The 18,342-nt window shown below is 34.1% G+C and overlaps 1 protein-coding gene across 1 annotated transcript in view; it reads left to right on the top strand.

Moving 5' to 3' along the window:
* The window catches only part of JAK2 (Janus kinase 2), a 163,418-nt gene extending 147,622 nt beyond the window's left edge, over positions 1-15,796 (top strand). Inside the window, exons 23-25 of the mRNA XM_082842536.1 lie at positions 12,359-12,476; positions 14,017-14,130; positions 14,386-15,796. Of these exons, the coding sequence (XP_082698662.1) occupies positions 12,359-12,476; positions 14,017-14,130; positions 14,386-14,493 (340 nt within the window). The 3' untranslated portion in view covers positions 14,494-15,796. The remainder of the gene's footprint in view (positions 1-12,358; positions 12,477-14,016; positions 14,131-14,385) is intronic.
* Positions 15,797-18,342: the final 2,546 nt, after the last annotated feature.

Below are 18,342 nucleotides of genomic sequence, written 5' to 3' on the forward strand. Positions count from 1 at the left end.
TATAGAAATGTCACTGGCTTGTGTATATTGATTTTTTTGTTTTTGGTATCCTGTGACTTTACTGAATTTATTAGTTCTAAAAGTTTTGTTTTTTTTTTATTTCGTGGAGTCTTTAGGGTTTTCTCTATATAGTATAATGCCATCTGCAAAAAGTGACAGTTTTACTTCCTCCTTTCCAATTTGGATGCCTTTTCTTTCTTTTTCTTGCTTAATTGCTGTGACTAGAATTTCCAATACTGTGTTGAATAAAAGTGGTGAGAGTGGGCATCCTTGTCTTGTTACTGATCTTAGAGGAAAGGCTTTCAGGTTTTCATTGTTGAGTATGATGTTAACTGTGGGTTTGTCATATATGGCCTTTATTATGTTGAGGTAGGTTCCCTCTATACCCACTTTGTTGAGAGTTTTTATCATAAGTGGATGTTAGAATCTTATCAGTTGCTTTTTCTGCATCTGTTGAGACAATCGTATGGTATTTATCCTTCATTTTGTTCATGCAGATGTTGAACCATCCTTACAGCCTTGGAATAAATCCCACTTGATCATGGGATATGATCCTTTTGATGTATTGTTGAATTCAGTTTGCTAATATTTTGTTGAGGATTTTTGCATCTATATTCATCCAGGTATTGGCCTGTAATTTATTTTTTTGCGGTGTCCTTGTCTGGTTTTGGTATTAGGATAATGTTGGCCTCATAACATGTTTAGATGTGTTCCCTCCTCTTCAGTTTTTTTGGAAGAATTGAGAAGGAAAAGTATTGAATCTTATTTGAATGTTTGGAAGAATTCATCAGTGAAGCTGTCTGTTTCCTGGACTTGGCGTTTGTTGGAAGTTTTTTGATTACTGACTCAGTCTCCTTACTATTCAGGACTATTCAGGCTTTCTATTTCTGTTTCTTCACGATTCAGTCCTGGTAGATTATATGTTTCTAGGAATTTGTTCTTTCTGGGTTGTTCACTTTGTTGGCATATAATTGTTTGTGGTATTCTCTTATTATCCTTCGTATTTCTGTGGTATCAGTTGTGACTTGTCCTCTTTCGTTTCTAATTTTATTTATTTGAGCCCTCTCCTTTTTTTTCTTGGTTAGTCTAGCTAAAGGCTTCTTGATTTGTTTATCTTCTCAGAGAACCAGCTCTTGCTTTTATTGATCTGTTCTATTCTATTGTCTTTTTAGTCTCTATTTCTGCCCTCATCTTATTATTTCCTTCCTTCTACTACCTTTGGGCTTTGGTCTTTTTCTAGTTCCTTTAGGTGCAAATTCAGGTTGTTTATTTGAGACTTTACTTGTTTCTTGAGGTAGGCCTGTATTGCTATGAACTTCCTTCCTAGAACCACTTTTGCTGCATTCCATAGATTTTGGTGTGCTTTATTTTTGTTTTTATTTGTCCCTAGGCTTTTTTTCTTTTTTCTCCTTTGATTTCTTCATTGACCCATTAGTTGTTTAGTCGCATGTTGTTTAATCTTCATGTTTTTGTGGTTTTCCAGTTTTCTTATTGTGATTCCTAGTTTCATACCATTATAGTTGGAAAACATGCTTGATATGATTTCAGTCTTCTTGAATTACTGGGACATGTTGTGGGCTAACACATGATCTATCCTGGAGAATGTTCCATGTGTACCTTAGAAGAATGTGTATTCTGCTGCTTCTGGATAGAGTATTCTGAACATATCTGTGAACTCCATCTTATCTAATGTGTCATTTAAGGCCAAATGTTTCTTTTTTGATTGATTTTTTTGTGAATGATCTATCCATTGCTGTAAGCGGGGTGTTAAAATCCCCTACTATTATTATATTGCTTTTAATTTCTCCCTTTAGGGCCAGTAATATTTGCTTTATATATTTTGGTGTTCCTACGTAGTGTGCATATATATTTATAAATGTTTTATCTTCTTGCTGGATTGACCCCTTTATCATTGTATAGTGCCTTTCTTTATCTTTTATTACAGGCTTTGTTTTAAAGTCTGTGTTATCTGCTGTGAGTATAGCTACACCAGCTTTCTTTTCATTACTTTTTCCTCACATCCAGTCTGTGTGTGTCTTTACTTCTGAAATAAATCTCTAGGCAGCATATAGATGGGTCTTGTTGTTTTTTATTTTTTTAATCTATTAGCCATATATGTCTTTATATTGGCTAATTTAGTCCATTTACATTTAAAGTAATTGATAGGTATGTACTTATTGCCATTTTGTTTATTGTTTTCTGGCTGTTTTTATAGTTCCTCTCTGTTCCTTTCTTCTTTCTGTCTTCCCTTTGGTTTGCTGGATTTTTTACAGGCCAATACCTGGATGAACATATATGCAAAAATCCCATGTGGTTTGCTGGATTTTTTTAATATTATGTTTAGATTCCATTCTCATTTTCTTTTCTGTGTGTACTGTAAGGTTTTTCTTTGTGGTTACTGTGGTGTTCACATATAACATTGTATGTATATAGCAGTGTCTTCTAAGTTGATAACAACTTAAAATGTAAAGCAAAGCTTTACATTTTTACTCTCCCCCCTGCCACATTTTATATTTTTGATGATGCCTTTTTATTTTATTTTATTTTATTTATTTTCCAGTACGCGGGCCCCTCACTGTTGTGGCCTCTCTCGTTGCGGAGCACAGGCTCCGGACGTGCAGGCTCAGCGGCCATGGCGCATGGGCCCAGCTGCTCCACGGCATGTGGGATCTTCCCAGACCAGGGTGCGAACCCGTGTTCCCTGCATTGGCAGGCGAACTCTCAACCGCTGCGCCACCAGGGAAGCCCTGATGATGCCTTTTGCATATTCTTATTTTATGCTTCCCTTAAGTATTACTGTAATTTGAGTTAACTTTACTACTTTTGTCTTCATACTTGCTTTATAAGTGACTGAGCCACTACCTTTACTATATGTTTTCCACTGAGATTTTTATTTTCATATATTTTCTTATTATTAATTAGTGCCATTTCTTTTTTAGCCTAGAGAAGTCCCTTTAACATTTCTTATAAGGCCAGTTTAGTGGTGATGAAATCCTTTAGCTTTTGCTTATTTGTAAAATTCTGCATCTCTTCTTCAGTTCTGACTGATAATCTTGACTGGTAGAATTGGTAGAGAATTCTTGGTTGGAAAGTTTTTCCTTTCAGCATTTTGAATAGGTCATCCACTTCTTTCTGGCTGATAAAGTTTCTGCTGAAAAATCTGCTGATTTAGGGATTTCCCTTGTACTTAATAGGTAGTGTTTTGGGGGTTTGGGGGGCTTTTTGTTTGTTTGTTTTTGCTGCTTTTAAGATTCTTTATCCTTAACTTTTACCATCTTAATTGTAATGTGTCTTGGTATGGTTCTCTCTGGGTTCATCTTACTTGGAACTTTCTGAAATTCTTAGACCCAGAATGTCTGCTTTCTTCCCCAGATTAGGGAAGTTTTCATTCATTATTTCTTCAAAATTTTCTGACCTTTTCTCTCTTTCTCTTTTCCTCTGGGACCCCTATAATGTGAATGCTGTTCTGCTTGATGTTGTTCCAGAAGTCCCTTAAGGTACATTCACTTTTTTAAATTCTTTTTTCATTTTGCAACTGTGTCTGGGTGATTTCTATTTGTTTCATTTTCCAGCTTGCTGATTCGTTCTTCTGCTTCATCAAGTCTTCTGTTGAAACCCTCAAGTGTATTTTTCAGTTTAGTTATAACTTCTATTTAGTACTTTCTTATATTGTCTACCTCTTTGTTTAAGTTCTTGCTGTGTTTATCCAATCTTCTTCTGAGTTCAATGAGCATTTTTATGACGATTGCTTTGAACTCTTTGTTGAGTGAGTTGCTTAGCTCCATTTCATTAATGTCTTTTGTCTTTTTCTTTGGTTTGGAACATATTCCTCTGCCTTCTCATGGTGCATAACTTTCTCTATTTGTCTAAATTCATTAGGTGAAACAGCTACCTCTTCCAGTCTTGTTCTTGTGTAGGAGATAATCCATAGGGCCCAGAAGCACAATCTCCCTGGCCACCAGACCCAGGCACTCACGGGTGTTCTTCACGTGGACTGTGCACACCTACAAGCTGTGGTGGGGCTGCTGCTATGATGTAGGATGTGTGGGATTTGGGGTGCTCACCTGCTGGTTGTAGTGAGCTGTTGCATAGTGTGGACTGGGTTTGGGGAACTTGCTCATCCCAGTTATGGTGCAGCTAGTGTGTGGGGAGGGTGGGGTATCATGTGTTTGTCCAGCCCAATTGTGGTGTGACATCTGCACTGGGTAGGCAGGGCACTCAAGGTACTCGCTTTGGCTCAGTTGTGGTTCAGGGTGGGAGGAGCACACCTACTGGTGCTGGGAGGCTAGAAGAAGGGCACCAAAAATAGTGCCCACTAGCTGTATCACCAGCAAGTTAGAATGAGATTTCAAAGATGTCATCTACCAGTGCTTTTGTCTCCAGAGAAAGTCCCGTTAGGTTCCTGCCTCTCTAGCAGCTGCTCTAAGATCAGTAAGTAGGTCTCCCTCTCTTATGGTGTAGGTGTTTTCACACTGTTGCTTTTGTGCTGTTTCTCATGGTAGATGGGTCTGTGTGAACTCTTTAAGAGTGGGTTCTTTGTTCCCTACAGTTATGTGGTTCTCCTGGACTTAATCCCCATTGATTTTCAAAAACAGATGTTTTAGGGGCTCGTGTTCCCAGTGCTGCACTCAAGGGTTGAGGTACGTTATTTGGAGCTCAATCCCTTTACTCCTTCTTTTTTTTACTCCAAAAAGTTAAATATTTTTGTTATCCTTCTGATTTGCTCCTGGGATGGGGTCCTGGGTGGGACTGTCTCTCTGCCTCTCCTGCCTGTTTCAATGAGTCTCTTTTATCTTTTGTTGTGGAGGTGCTGTTCATCTAGTTATCATATACTTTTCAGAGGAAAATTACTTCATGTGTAGCTGTAAATTTGATGTGTCTATGGGAGGAGGTGAGCTCAGAGTCTTCTTAGGCTGCCATCTTGAACCCCTTACACAGGAGAATGATTTATAATGTCATTGTGAATGTGTTTTAAAGAAGACTGCTTATGTTTTAGAGATGCATACTGGGATAGTTATGGTATGAAATATGGTTGAAATACTGTCATATCCAGAACTCATTTCATATAAATACTGTTGTGTGCTGGTCGGGAGGAGTAGATAAAACCAGGTGGGCAATGAATTTAGCTAAGTGACAGGTACATGGTTGTTCATTGTTCTCTAATTTGTATATGTTTGAAGTTTTTTATAATACTAAAAACATTTTAAAGGAATATCCTGATGATAATTATGAGCATTAGCATTATCTAATTATTTTTAGGGTTTAAGTGAAACTAGAAAATAAAACTTATCAAACTTGGCTGTCTTATTTTGGTCATGTCCCCAGTGATACATGAATTTCATTCTGTTTTTCCAGAATGAGAAATTAGAGAAGTTAAATGGAATTAACTAGCAATCCATAATGATTAGTTATATGGATTTCCAGTGATTTTGGCATACTTAGTGAATACAATTTAATAAATACTTATTAAGCACCTACTTATAAAGCACCTACTGTGTTCCAAACATCATACAAGGAAATTGGAATAAGAAGATAGGATCAGCATCAGAAAAAAAAGAACTGTCCCTTACAAGGAAGGCTGAACTAAGTGGAAAAGTTTGATACGGCGTGGAAATTCAGCTGACAGGTCCACTATCCATAATCCTTTGCCTTTTAAGGTCTCTTAGTTTAGGAAAAATCAAATGTGTAATCCAGTCATTGCAATGCAGTATGTAAGTGCAATAATGAAGAAGATGATGCAAAAACATTAGAGTGCAGTAATTCTGCTGAGGGTTTAAATTAATCAGAGAAAACCACAACTAAAAGATGACATTTCAACTATTGATTAATAGTTCACCAGATGGACAAGAGGAAGGGTATTCCATGAGGAGGATGACAAGAACAACAGGATAAGCAGGGTTGTAAGTGAATGGTGTTAACACAGAACAAACGGAATAATACTGCGTTGTGTGTGCCATGTTAGTGCGTTCAGACATTATTCATTAGACAGTGTGCAGGTGGGATATTAGAGGCTTTATCCAGGGATAATGGTGAGATTCATATTTTAGGAAGGTAGCTCTACTTTTGGTGGAGAACAGCAGTTCTCAAAGTTTGGGGACCTCTGGTACACCCTTTAGGGAGTCTGTGAGGTCAGAAGTATTTTTATAATAATACTAAGATGTTATTCCCCTTTTTCACTCTCATTTTACACATACAATGGAATACTACTCAGCCTTAAAAAATAATGAAATTTTGCCATTTGCAGCAACATGGATGGACTTAGAGGGTATTGTGCTGAGTGAACTAAGTCAGAGAAAGACAAATACCGTATGACACCACTTATATGTAGAATCTAAAAATTACAACAAACTAGTGAACATAACAAAAAAAGAAGCATACTTACAGATATAGAGAACAAACTAGTGGTTACCAGTAGGGAGGGGCAATATAGGGATGGAGGAATGGGAGGTACAAACCATTGGGTATAAGATAGGCCAGCAGTCCCCAACCTTTTTGGCACCAAGGACCGATTTTGTGGAAGACAGTTCTTCCATGGTGGGGGGAGGGCAGTGGATGGTTCAGGCAGTAATGGGAGCAATGGTGGGGATGGTTCAGGCAGTAACGCTAGTGATGGGGGATGGTGGGGAGCGGCAGATGAAGCTTCACTCACTCACCTGCCGCTCACCTCCTGCTGTGTGGTCCGGTTCCTAACAGGCTGCAGACCGGTAGTGGTCCACAGCCCGGGAGTTAGGGCCCTTTGAGATAGGCTACAAGGATGTATTGTTCAACATGGGGAATATAGCCAGTATTTTGTAATAACTGTAAATGAAGTATAACCTTTAAAAATTGTATAAAAACTTTTTTAAAAAAACCACTCACAGAAAATGTCTTCTATTAAACCAACATTAAACTTACAAAAATGTAAAACATACTACTCTAAATACAAAATTTTTTGTTTTGGAAAATAGTTATTTTTTTATAAAAATGTTATTTATGCTACATTACTGGGTTTATACTTATACATTTCCTTAATTTTGAAATCTAATATGGTAAATATTGGTAAATACAACCCACATAAATGAAAGCTTTTGGGGCACTTCAATAACTTTTAAGAGTATGGGGACTTCAGACCAAAAGTTTTGAGAACTAGAGGTATAGAGGGTACATTGTATTGAGAAGAGGCTAACAGCAGAGAGAAGACTAGTTAGGCAACTTTTGCAGGAATCTAGGTCATTGATTTTCAAACCCTTTGTGCATATATACCCATTGAAAGAATTATCAAAAGCTATATTCTTTCTGGCACATTTTTAAATTGATAGCTAATTTTTTTCCTTTGTAAATTTAGATGGTTGTAAATAATATATTTTATAAAGTATTGTACATAATGACACTGAAGTATGGTATATCAATCTTTTAGATGTATACAAGGAAATCCAGACACCACAGCAATTTGATACCCATTGTCACCCACTTAAAAATGTATAGGAACAGACGTTCTTCTTGATAGAAACTTTGCATTATTCCTTTTTCTTCTTAAAATTATATTTCCACTTCCCATCTCAAAATTTTGTATAATGTATTATATTTTGTACTTGGAAAATCTTTTGATTACCTATCTCCGTTGTAACCAAAATAAATATATAAATTTAAATTAATTTTAAAATTTCCTATGACCACAAAAAAAGTATTCACCTTTTTATTCCAGATTAAGTTATCATCGAAGTTACTGCCAGGATGAAATTTTCAAAGCAATATAAATGAATTACTAATTTGAATAATTCTTTAAAATTTTTTATTGGAGACATTTCTTTTTAAAAAAAATTTTTTAACATCTTTATTGGAGTATAATTGCTTTACAATGGTGTGTTAGTTTCTGCTTTATAACAAAGTGAATCAGCTATACGTATACATATATCCCCATATCCCCTCCCTCTTGCATTGGAGACATTTCTTAATAAATGGAGCTTTTCTTTCCCCTCCAACTAGTCCATATATCCTTAGATAAATATTATTTACTTCAATAATGGGACCAGATTCAACATAAATTCTAATTTTATTTCTGTATTTGTAAACATGGAGAAAACTTTTTTGTATAAATAAGGAGATGGGAAAGAAAGAAAGGAGTTTTGTCATAACAATGTCACTCATTTCTGTGACTCCTGATACGTACGTAGCAAAACAGTATATAGTGATCTACCAGTAAAATTTGTTAGCTGGCAATTTCATTAGATCCATTCTTTTTTCAGTTTCACTGAAAACAAAGAATTAAACCCACTTGATTTTCAAAAGTGGATTTACTACCAAATCATTAGAGTCATTCATTTTCTGTTTCTGGGAAGTATACCAAATATCTTTTAAAATTAGTTCAAATTATGATATTACTCTCATTTAGAGGCATCTTGTTTAAACTGATACATTTGTAAAATAGAATATTGTTAGTTTAAATACGGTAGTTTTTAATAACATCTTTTATCACATTTTAAATATGTGATTTAAATATGGCAAACGCTTGCACTGCCTCAAAGATAGAGTCACTTAATGAAGAGTGTCCTTCATTACAATCTATTTGGCAATGCCAGGCCTCATAAACAAATATACTTAATTTCCAACAGAAAAGGTCTTACTTCGTTTTCAATTCAAAAATATTATTTTAAAAAACAGATATAAACTGCAGAACACATGTGCCAGAGGCATGTTTACAATGAAGCTAACAAAGCATATCCACCAGAGTGCCTTCCTTTCAAGATTCCTTCTTTTCTAATTTTAAATATTCGCTTTCACACCTCATTTTATATTTTTTGTCATAAAGAAAGCCCCTAAAACTTTGGGCCCAGTATTTCTCCCTGCATATCTGTAAAGATTAACCACAAGGGCAGTCAGGATAAGCTTAAGATGATATATATCTAATATAAATAATTTCATAATTAAGTTATGAAAATAAGAGAAACCACTTCTCATTACTTAATTTCTAATAAATAATACAGAATAAAATATAGTTAAGATTATAATTTATGAAGTAAGGAATATGGTAAAAGGCCTGTTATTCTTTCAGTAAATGTTTTGGGGAGATTGAACTCTGATGTTTGACTTTGGGGAATCACTAATAAGCTTGTATAAAAATCAGAAAGAACATTTTCATCTTGGTCAAAATTTTCTTATGTATTTAATGAAAAAAGAAAGCTATATACTGCTAAAAACTTATCAGATGGAGAGTTGACATACAGTTTTATTTTTATATTAGCAAGTAAAAAAATATGTTTTATATAATGAAATGAGGTTAACTAATTTTTATATAAATATTTCAGAATGAGTTGATAGATTTTACCTAACTTGTTGAGTAACAAACACTAAATCTGTAGTCTGAAAGAAGTCACATAATTTTTATCCATAGGATTTAGCCATCATATCTTTAAAAAAATACAGTTTCACTTAAAAGAATCACTGTCATCTATATTGCTTTTATTGTTCAAAAGTATTCTTTGTTTAGCTAACAGCATGTCCTGTGGGGTGGTATTAAGAAGAACTGCAGGGAAAATGCTTCTGCTAACGTATTTTTTTAATTGTTCAGGCAGGGTTTTGGACTCATGGAGAATCCTTATACGGTTCTTGCTGTAGAGCCCCTTGGAAAATCTTTGTATATCCTTGGGCTTATTACTCTTCACCTGGTTTGAAGATCTCTGTACTAGTCATGAGATAAGGATCTAACCTAAGACTGTAATAGCAGTATTGGTTAGGAGACTGATTTGAGACTTTTTTTTTTTTTTTTTTTTTTTTGCTGTACACAGGCCTCTCACTGCTGTGGCCTCTCCCGTTGCAGAGCACAGGTTCCAGACACACAGGCTCAGAGGCCATGGCTCACAGGCCTAGCCGCTCCACGGCATGTGGGATCTTCCCGGACCGGGGCACGAACCCGTGTCCCCTGCATCGGCAGGTGGACTCTCAACCACTGCGCCACCAGGGAAGCCCTGATTTGAGACATTTTTAAGACATACTTTAGTGGCTCAGTAGACTTGGGAGTGAAAGATGAGTCAAAAATAATTCTTAAGATTTCCATTTTGGGGAGTTAGATAGATTGTGATACCATTCATTGCATAGAGAAAATAAAATAATCAGCAAGTGTCAGAGAGGTGGGGATGGAGTTCTTTTTGCCTGTGCAGAACTTTAATATGGAAGTGTTCAATAAGTCTGAAACACAAAAGAAAGGTCAAAGATAGGGTGGTTATAAATTTGGGAGACTGTAGTATATAAGTGAATGATACTACCTAAGAGAAATTTTTTTACAGAGAGGAAGAGATCTGGTGATGGAACCTTCGGGGAAAGGTTAACACAGGAAATGAACCTCTCCACAAAAGCAGAATAGAAAGAAAACAGTTTCATTACTGAATAAGCAGTAATCCAGAAAGTAATGTGCATCATAAGCAATCTGCTAAGAGATTTCAAAAACAGAAAGAAATCTCACCCTTTTATAAAATGGCCAAACAGATTCAACCCGTTACATACATGTTCTCAGCATAAACAGTAACTAGTCCTCAAGTAAGAGGACTTGACAGCACCATCTGTCATACATTGTTCATCCTAAATTCACTTAGTAATAGGAGTGCCCATCTGTGTTAGCTAATTGGCTTTATCCAAAAGAAAAATAAACTTCTCATATCTTTATGATAGGAGATAGTTTTGCAACTTGAAGGATACACCTGCCCAAGTTAGGCTCCTGCCCTGCCATTGAAACTGGGAGGTAAGGGCATGATAATCCTTAATGATTACATTCCAAAGAGGTAGTTCCCAGGTTCTTGAGAAAGACATTCCTGTATGTAAACCTGGCAAGAGGCTTTTAAGCAAAAGCTTTTAAAAAGATTTTTACATAAATTTCAAAGAGACAGAGAATTCACAATTTTAAATTTTCTAAAGTAAATGCTCTAAGAAAAGAGCATTTTCTCTCCTTTTCTCTCCTTTTCCACATGGACTTTTTTTTTTTTAACTTTGTATTTATCCTTACTTAAGTAATGGGAAAGAGAAAAACAGCCTTGGAGATGAAGGGGGAAATTACAAAGAGTGCTTTCATGAAAGCCACAGCAAGAGAATATTTTTCAAGGGTTGAGGGAGTAGTACTGCCTTCAAGGAGGTTATATTCCATTTGTGGGGTAACACTAGCATATATTTTAAAATAACATAAATATGTAACTTTTTAAAAAAACTAAATATAAAAAGAATATAACATTACATGGTTAATTGTGTAAGTATAGACTATAAGTACTTTAGAATTTCAGTAGCATGAGGTCATTATGACCTTAAGTAGTCAGAGGAGGATTTCTGGAAGTTGGATTTTGAAGGAGAGGTTCATTTTATGTAATTCATATTTTAAACCTCAGTCTAAAACAGATCTCCATTGCAATTCTCTATAATAGGATAAATTTAGCAATGGTACCATGATATTCATAATCCATTGGCCAAAATTCTCAGTTGGGTAGTGTTGATACTTGAGTAGAGGATGACACCATTTTCCCCTATGACTTTCTATTTTCTGTGCTCCCTCTCAAAATCACCCCCTTTCAGATTAACAGGTTATTTCTTTTATATGTTAGTAGCTTCAAGTCTTCTCCAGCTTAAAAGGTACTTTTTCTCTAGGATTCTTATCTGGATTCATTTTAAGCTTAACTTGCAAAGATCAGCTATTTTTCAGTTCTTGGAAGGTACTTTGCAGTTAACCCTGATGTTACTGAGATAAACATTATTTTTTTTTTGGATTTTAGTTATCTTTGTGTTTTGGAGGTTCCGAAGCCCACCCTCAGGTTTGATGATTCACTAGGAGGACTCATAGGACTCAGCATACAGCCATAAGCATGGCTATGACTCATTATAGGAAAAGGATGCAAAGCAAAATCAGCAAAGAGAAAAGAAAAGGCGTCTGGGGGAACACCTGGAAGAAACCAAGCACAAGTTTCTAAGTGTCCTCTCCGAGTAAAGTCATATGGGACACACTTAATTCCCCCAGCAATAAACTGTGACAACATGTGTGAAATGTCATCTACTAAGGAAGCTCATTAGAGACTCAGTGCCCACAGTTTTTATTGGGACTGGCCATGTAGACATTCTCTGCCTGGCACATTAACAAGATTCTAGACTCATTTGTTTGCAGAAATGGTTTAGGTACAGTGAGCCACTTTTATTATCATTTAGGGAATTGTGGAAACCCTCCTGAAATCTTAAGATCCCAGGTACCGGTCAAGTGTCAACATTGCAAACAGACCTTTTTGAAGATGGCAGCCTCAGGCCTGCTGTGTTAACCCTTTTCTCTACAGCTTTTTTTTTTTAATCCAGTGATTTGCAAATAAAATCAAGAATTGACACATCAAGTAACTGTCTTTTAAATATACTACAGGTATGCGCCAGAATCACTGACAGAGAGCAAGTTTTCTGTGGCCTCAGATGTTTGGAGCTTTGGAGTGGTTCTGTATGAACTTTTCACATATATTGAGAAGAGTAAAAGCCCACCAGCGGTCAGTTTGCTTTTTATTTACTCTCAAGGTTTTTTTTTAACATGAGAAAAGCTTTTTCCAAAGAATAATATAGTAAGCTTAGGGTTATTTTAGAGCTCCTATTGCTTATTTGTAAGACAGCATCCAACAAAATAATCCCAAACTTACTCATTAAATTAACTTGATGTTTTAAAAAGTGGGGATTGGAGTACTATTTAGTATATTCTCTTAATATTATCTTCAGTAAATCCGATAAACTCATTCATTCCAGGAATTATTGCAAAAGTTAAACCTTTTAAAGTAATATTTTTTCTGTTCATTGTATAATTTTAATATAGGAAAGTATAAAAAAGAAAATAAAAATAATCTCTAATTCAACTACTCAGAAATAACCACTTTAATACCACTTTAATAACCACTTTAATGTTTTCTTACAGGCTTCTTTTAATTTTATATATAAAAGCAAAATTTTATTAAAAAGATTTCTTTTATAACAGGTCATACTGTACAGTTTGCTATCCTGCTTTTTCATTACATATCATAGCATGGATATTTTCTTATATTAGTAAATATTTACTGCAAATATGACTTCTAATTCCTTGGTAGCATTTCATCATAAGGATATAATTTCTGGACAATTATTTTTCAGTCTTTTAAGTAACACTTCATTGAACATAATGCACATCCTTATATATATTTATGTTCATCTCTGGTTGTCATCTTAGAGAGTAAAAGTATAATTATAGGTGAAACTTTATGAACTCTTTTATAGGATTTTCATTATTTCAAAATACTTTCCAGGAAAGCTGTACCAGATTAGACTCTCAGTAGCTGTGCATAGGGGTATACGTTTTATCATTTGCCAGTGTTGACTATTATATTTCTACACAGTTTTGCCAAATTGATGGGAGAGAAGTTGTACCTGTTGGATTTTAATTTGCATTTCTGCTATTAGTGTGATTGAATACATATTTATTGGGTATTTGGGGTGAGTCTGTGCGTGTGTGCATTGTATCTTCATGTACTTTGCCCATTTTTATATTGGTAATTTTTCTTACAAGTATATAAGAGCTCTCTGTGTTTAAATAAACGATGTGTTCATTGTAAATACTTCTCTAGCTTATGGTTCAGACTTCAATTTTATGAATTTTAAACATAGAACTTTTTCTCTCCGTTCCATTTATGCTTAAATATTCATTCTGTATTTTCTTTTTATTATGTCTTCTTTTACATTCAACTTTTTATTTCACCTGACATGTAATATGATGTGTTAAAACAAAGTAAGTGTTTTTAGTTCACTGGTTTTGAACCTTTTCAGGGAATTTGTGCTGAGTATGTTACAGTTATGGAAATGGCATTATAGACGTTCCACATTTAACAATCTTTTCTGAACTGTGACTGAAAACAAAGTTTTTGAAGTTAAAATAGTCTGTTTTTAAAATGTTTCAAGGTAAGGAAACATACAGGATTTTTCCCATTTACTGGAAGAAGTTGAGAAAGAATTCTGATTCAAATTAAATGTACCAAAAATGTGTCATTGAAAAGTGGGTTTGTGTTTCAGGAATTTATGCGTATGATTGGCAATGACAAACAAGGACAGATGATTGTGTTTCATTTGATAGAACTCCTGAAGAATAATGGAAGATTACCAAGACCAGATGGATGCCCAGATGAGGTAACAAAAAATTTTTTTTATCCACAGTAATCATGCATTTTCTTTCTCTCTTTACTCAAGGATTTCAGGTCAGTTTATGTAATTTAACTTGCTGAGGTTGTAGAAAAATAGCATAATCATGACTGTGGATATAGGTATATCCATGATACATGCCTGTACAGGCAAATTAAGTGGGAGTTCTGAATTTATGTCTTCACCAATTAAAAGATGGCACTTTGTGCTCATTGTAAGTTTGGTTTATTTTCCCTTTTACAGATTTATGTAATCATGACAGAATGCTGGAACAATAATGTAAACCAACGCCCCTCTTTCAGAGACCTAGCTCTTCGAGTTGATCAAATAAGAGACAGCATGGCTGGATGAAAGAAATGAACTTCACTCTGAGACCAAAATAGACTTACAGAACAAAGTGTTGTATTTCACATTACTGTGGACTGTTACTACATGTATCATTATTATGTATATCATGACTTTAGCCAGCAAAGGTGTGGAAATATCCGCTCAGAGCTTTCAAAAGTTTAGTGAGTTTTTCTTCATGAGGACACCAGCCAAAGACACTGATGAAAAGTCCTTAGCAAAGAGTTTTGTAAAAAGTTTCGTGAACCTAATCAGTCAGTTAATATCACCTTTGGCAAAAGAAGAAACAGACTTTTTTCAACTCAGAATTATGAGAGATGAAAAAATTGTAAATGTTAAATATGCACAGAATACGTATGTACAGTTTTTACCACAGTGAATGTATAATACCTTGGCATCTTGTGTGATGTTTTACACAAGAGCTGGTATTCATAAATAATGTTTTCTAATTTTTCCATAGTTGATCTGTAATAACTTCACTGTATAAATTAAGATGCTCAGATAATTGAATAAGCACCTTTGTGTCCTTGTTCATCTATATCACTGGCCAGCAATATAAGCAGGTGTATACTTTTAGCTTGTTGTTCTATGTACTGTAAATATTTTTCAAAGCAAAGGGAACAAATGTTTAGTTTTATTTGTATAGGGAATTTCCCTGACTCTAAAGAATACATTTTGAGATGGAACAAGTTTACAAAGATATAACACAATCTATTTTCTTATTTCTCTCCCTTGTATCTGTTTGTGGCGAGTATGTTTTTTAAATAGAACTGTCTCCAGGCTTTTCTAAGACTACAGTGAACAGTTTTCTTTTAAAATTTTGAGATGACGAATGCCAGGAATATTGTCATCCCTTGAGCTACTGGCTGCCAATAAGACTCTTCAATCCCTGGAACCTATAGTCATGGATTAAATTTAAGTGTAAGCCATAAAATAGATTGTTTTTCATATATATATGCCTATTAAGATGCACAGTGGGTTAGGAATTTTTTCTAAAGAATTTATATTTTAGGGATTTCAGAAATCTATTGCCGTTATAAAAGAGATTTTCTTTTGTTAGATTCTTACAAGGGGGAAATGAGAGTAAATTGGTAAAAAAAAAAGTATGCTTGTTAATTTTATTCAAGAATGCCAGTAGAAAATTCATAATGTCTTGAAGAAAAATCAGCATTTTTCAACTGAGTATACAGGGTCATTTGTTACTGTTGTCGTTTGTTTTAGTGCTACTCCATTTTAGACACCATACCTAAAATTTGGTGGGGTTTTTTGTCTGTGTGTTATTTATACAAAGTTTAAAATACTTGGCATTTTGGTTAAAAAGAAAATAGTTTCTTTATTTTCAATGCTATATGCTTTTTTTCTTTTAACTTGAACTTAAGACTTTTGATTATCTTTCTATTTTTTGGAGCTGGTTTTAAAATGAATATTATATAAGAAAAAAATGCCTCACATATAAAGTTTGAGGTTTTTTTGGGAAGGAAAGAGAAGAAATGCTTTTTATGCTATCTTTAAAGCATTTTACCAAATAGTAGTTACACCAAATGCACAAATCATCTAAAATAATATATTAGATTTTAAAAGATTTCTAGTAAACATTATATTTTGATGAAAGTTGAATATATTTTTTGTTTAATTTGTAAAGACTCCTCCAGGATCTCTGTATGTAATGCATTTAAGAGATCTTCTGTTCTGCTACTTTTCATGTCAAAAGTAGCATATCATATAATATGGTTGATTGCAAATTTTTGTACTAAAACTTAAGTACCTAAAAGTAGATTCTTAAAGGTTGATAACATTTTGTTTATAAAAACGAGGATGTTAACTAGGTTTCTTTTTTAAAAGTTTTTCTTTTAATGTTTCCATTTTTAGTTTTAGGAGAAAAATCCCACATAAACATCTTAAGTTTTTAGAATGGGATGACAGCCTTATTGTAAAATTCTAAGTTTTCAAGAAAATTATTATTTATTGAGGGTTTGTGATGTTTTAAATTTTGATTCTGACCATACATAAAAGGAAATTAACCATGCAGCTGTTTAGTTGGTTCTGCACAAGACACAGGTAAGTCAGTATTGTACCAGTTAATGCCAAAATGTTTCTTCAAAGTAATACTCTTCAGAAATGAGCGTAAAGATTTTCTTAAAATTCTGCAATTCTGTAAATATTCCAGTATTTTAAGTTACACAGTCTTTATATAAATAATTCCCTGTATCCATGACTACCTGCTTTGGGAAATAGTCACTTTTTCATGTTATTTATGTATGCTGCCAGTAGCACTATAATTTGCTATGGAAGAGTGCTTTCTTACAACCCAAGACTTCTGCTTTAAAGTCAAGTGAAATTTTTATCAAAACCATAACTCCTGATATTTAAATTTTATTTAAAGAGTTTTGTTATAGAGTAGACTTTAGAAAATACCTATAGTTCTATACCTGGGGAGCCATTCTTTTTGGGGTGGCATGATGTGGTCAGATTGAGACTGTATTATTTTCTTCATTGTGCCTTTAGCATGTTCAGTTCACAAAACTGAAATACTCATGTAATAAATATTCCGAAGTTATTTTCTTTTGTATTGTCACCTAACCAAGGAACTGCAGGTACACACATTGATTTAGGGATATGCAGAGAAAGACTTTTATAAAGTAAACTTACCTTTCAGTTTAAAAGAAATGCTTCCTAAGAGTGCTATCAACTACTTTGTGCTGCTTATGAACACTGCTATATCCACCCTAGGTCTGGTATGTAAATTATTTCTAATGAAAGTTTCTCTAATTTTCCAGTACAACTTACTAAAGATCTTTAATCTCCTATATTAGAATAAATAATAACAGTAAGTCAGCAGAATTATCCAAACAAAAGACTAGGTTATATGAGATAATCTTCATTTTATTTAAGAAAAAAAAAGTATAAATATCAGAAAATACTTTATATTGACACCCTGATTTGGGTTGGTTGTACTTAATTTCAAGATAACTAGCTGCTAACTGTTTTATGATACTGACAGTAACATTAGAGAGATTTCAGAATGACAGTGAGAGAATTTTTAAACTTTCACATTAGTCAAATGCATATGATATGCACATCACATTATATACCTAAATATTAAAATTACCAATTTTGTTTTACTTTATTACAGTATGTTCTCCATAGGTTAAGAAATTAACTTCTACTGTGCTTATGCTAGATGGCATTGCTTAGTGCAGGCCCTAAATATTGTTCTTTTCCAGTCTTACAAAATTTATAAGGAATATCCTTATCTCCAACTGAAACACCAATTGTTATTAATATATCTTTAAAAGTTTTTAATTATCATTTTCTATTATAAGGCCTTTCTTTGCATAGCAAATTGCTTAACATCTTATTTTGAACTGGAACAGATATATAACATGAGATCATTAAAAGAGCTTCTAGGAGTCTCTGTTCCAGTTATCCGTATTCTTAGTTTTTGTGAGTATGTGTTATGTTTTTAATACCTGTACTAGGAAGCACTCCTATAGATGCTATTTATTGGGGTCAAGCAAGTCAACTTTGAGCAGTGTAAACAGACAGTAGCATAGCTTTTAAGTCTGACAACAGGTAAATAGCATTAATAAACAAAACAAGGTGGTAAGGAAAAGGCATATAGCAGGATTTTATAGAGACAGCAGGCAGCTGGAAAGGCAACTTACCAGTTCCAGATGATAAGCAGAACAAGTACACTAAAAACACAAATGAAAGTATGCAATAGAAAGGTTTGTTCATCAATTATCCTTTCAAGATCATAGTTGAAAATGTTTAGGTGCTTTTCACACACAAAAAAGATAATTAAGTATTTTTAATGAAAAAGTTTAGGGTGTTTCAAATGCTTGGAATATATGT

The sequence above is a fragment of the Leucopleurus acutus genome (genome assembly GCF_964270905.1).
Source record: "Leucopleurus acutus genome assembly, chromosome: 7".
Taxonomy (NCBI): Eukaryota; Metazoa; Chordata; class Mammalia; order Artiodactyla; family Delphinidae; genus Leucopleurus; species Leucopleurus acutus.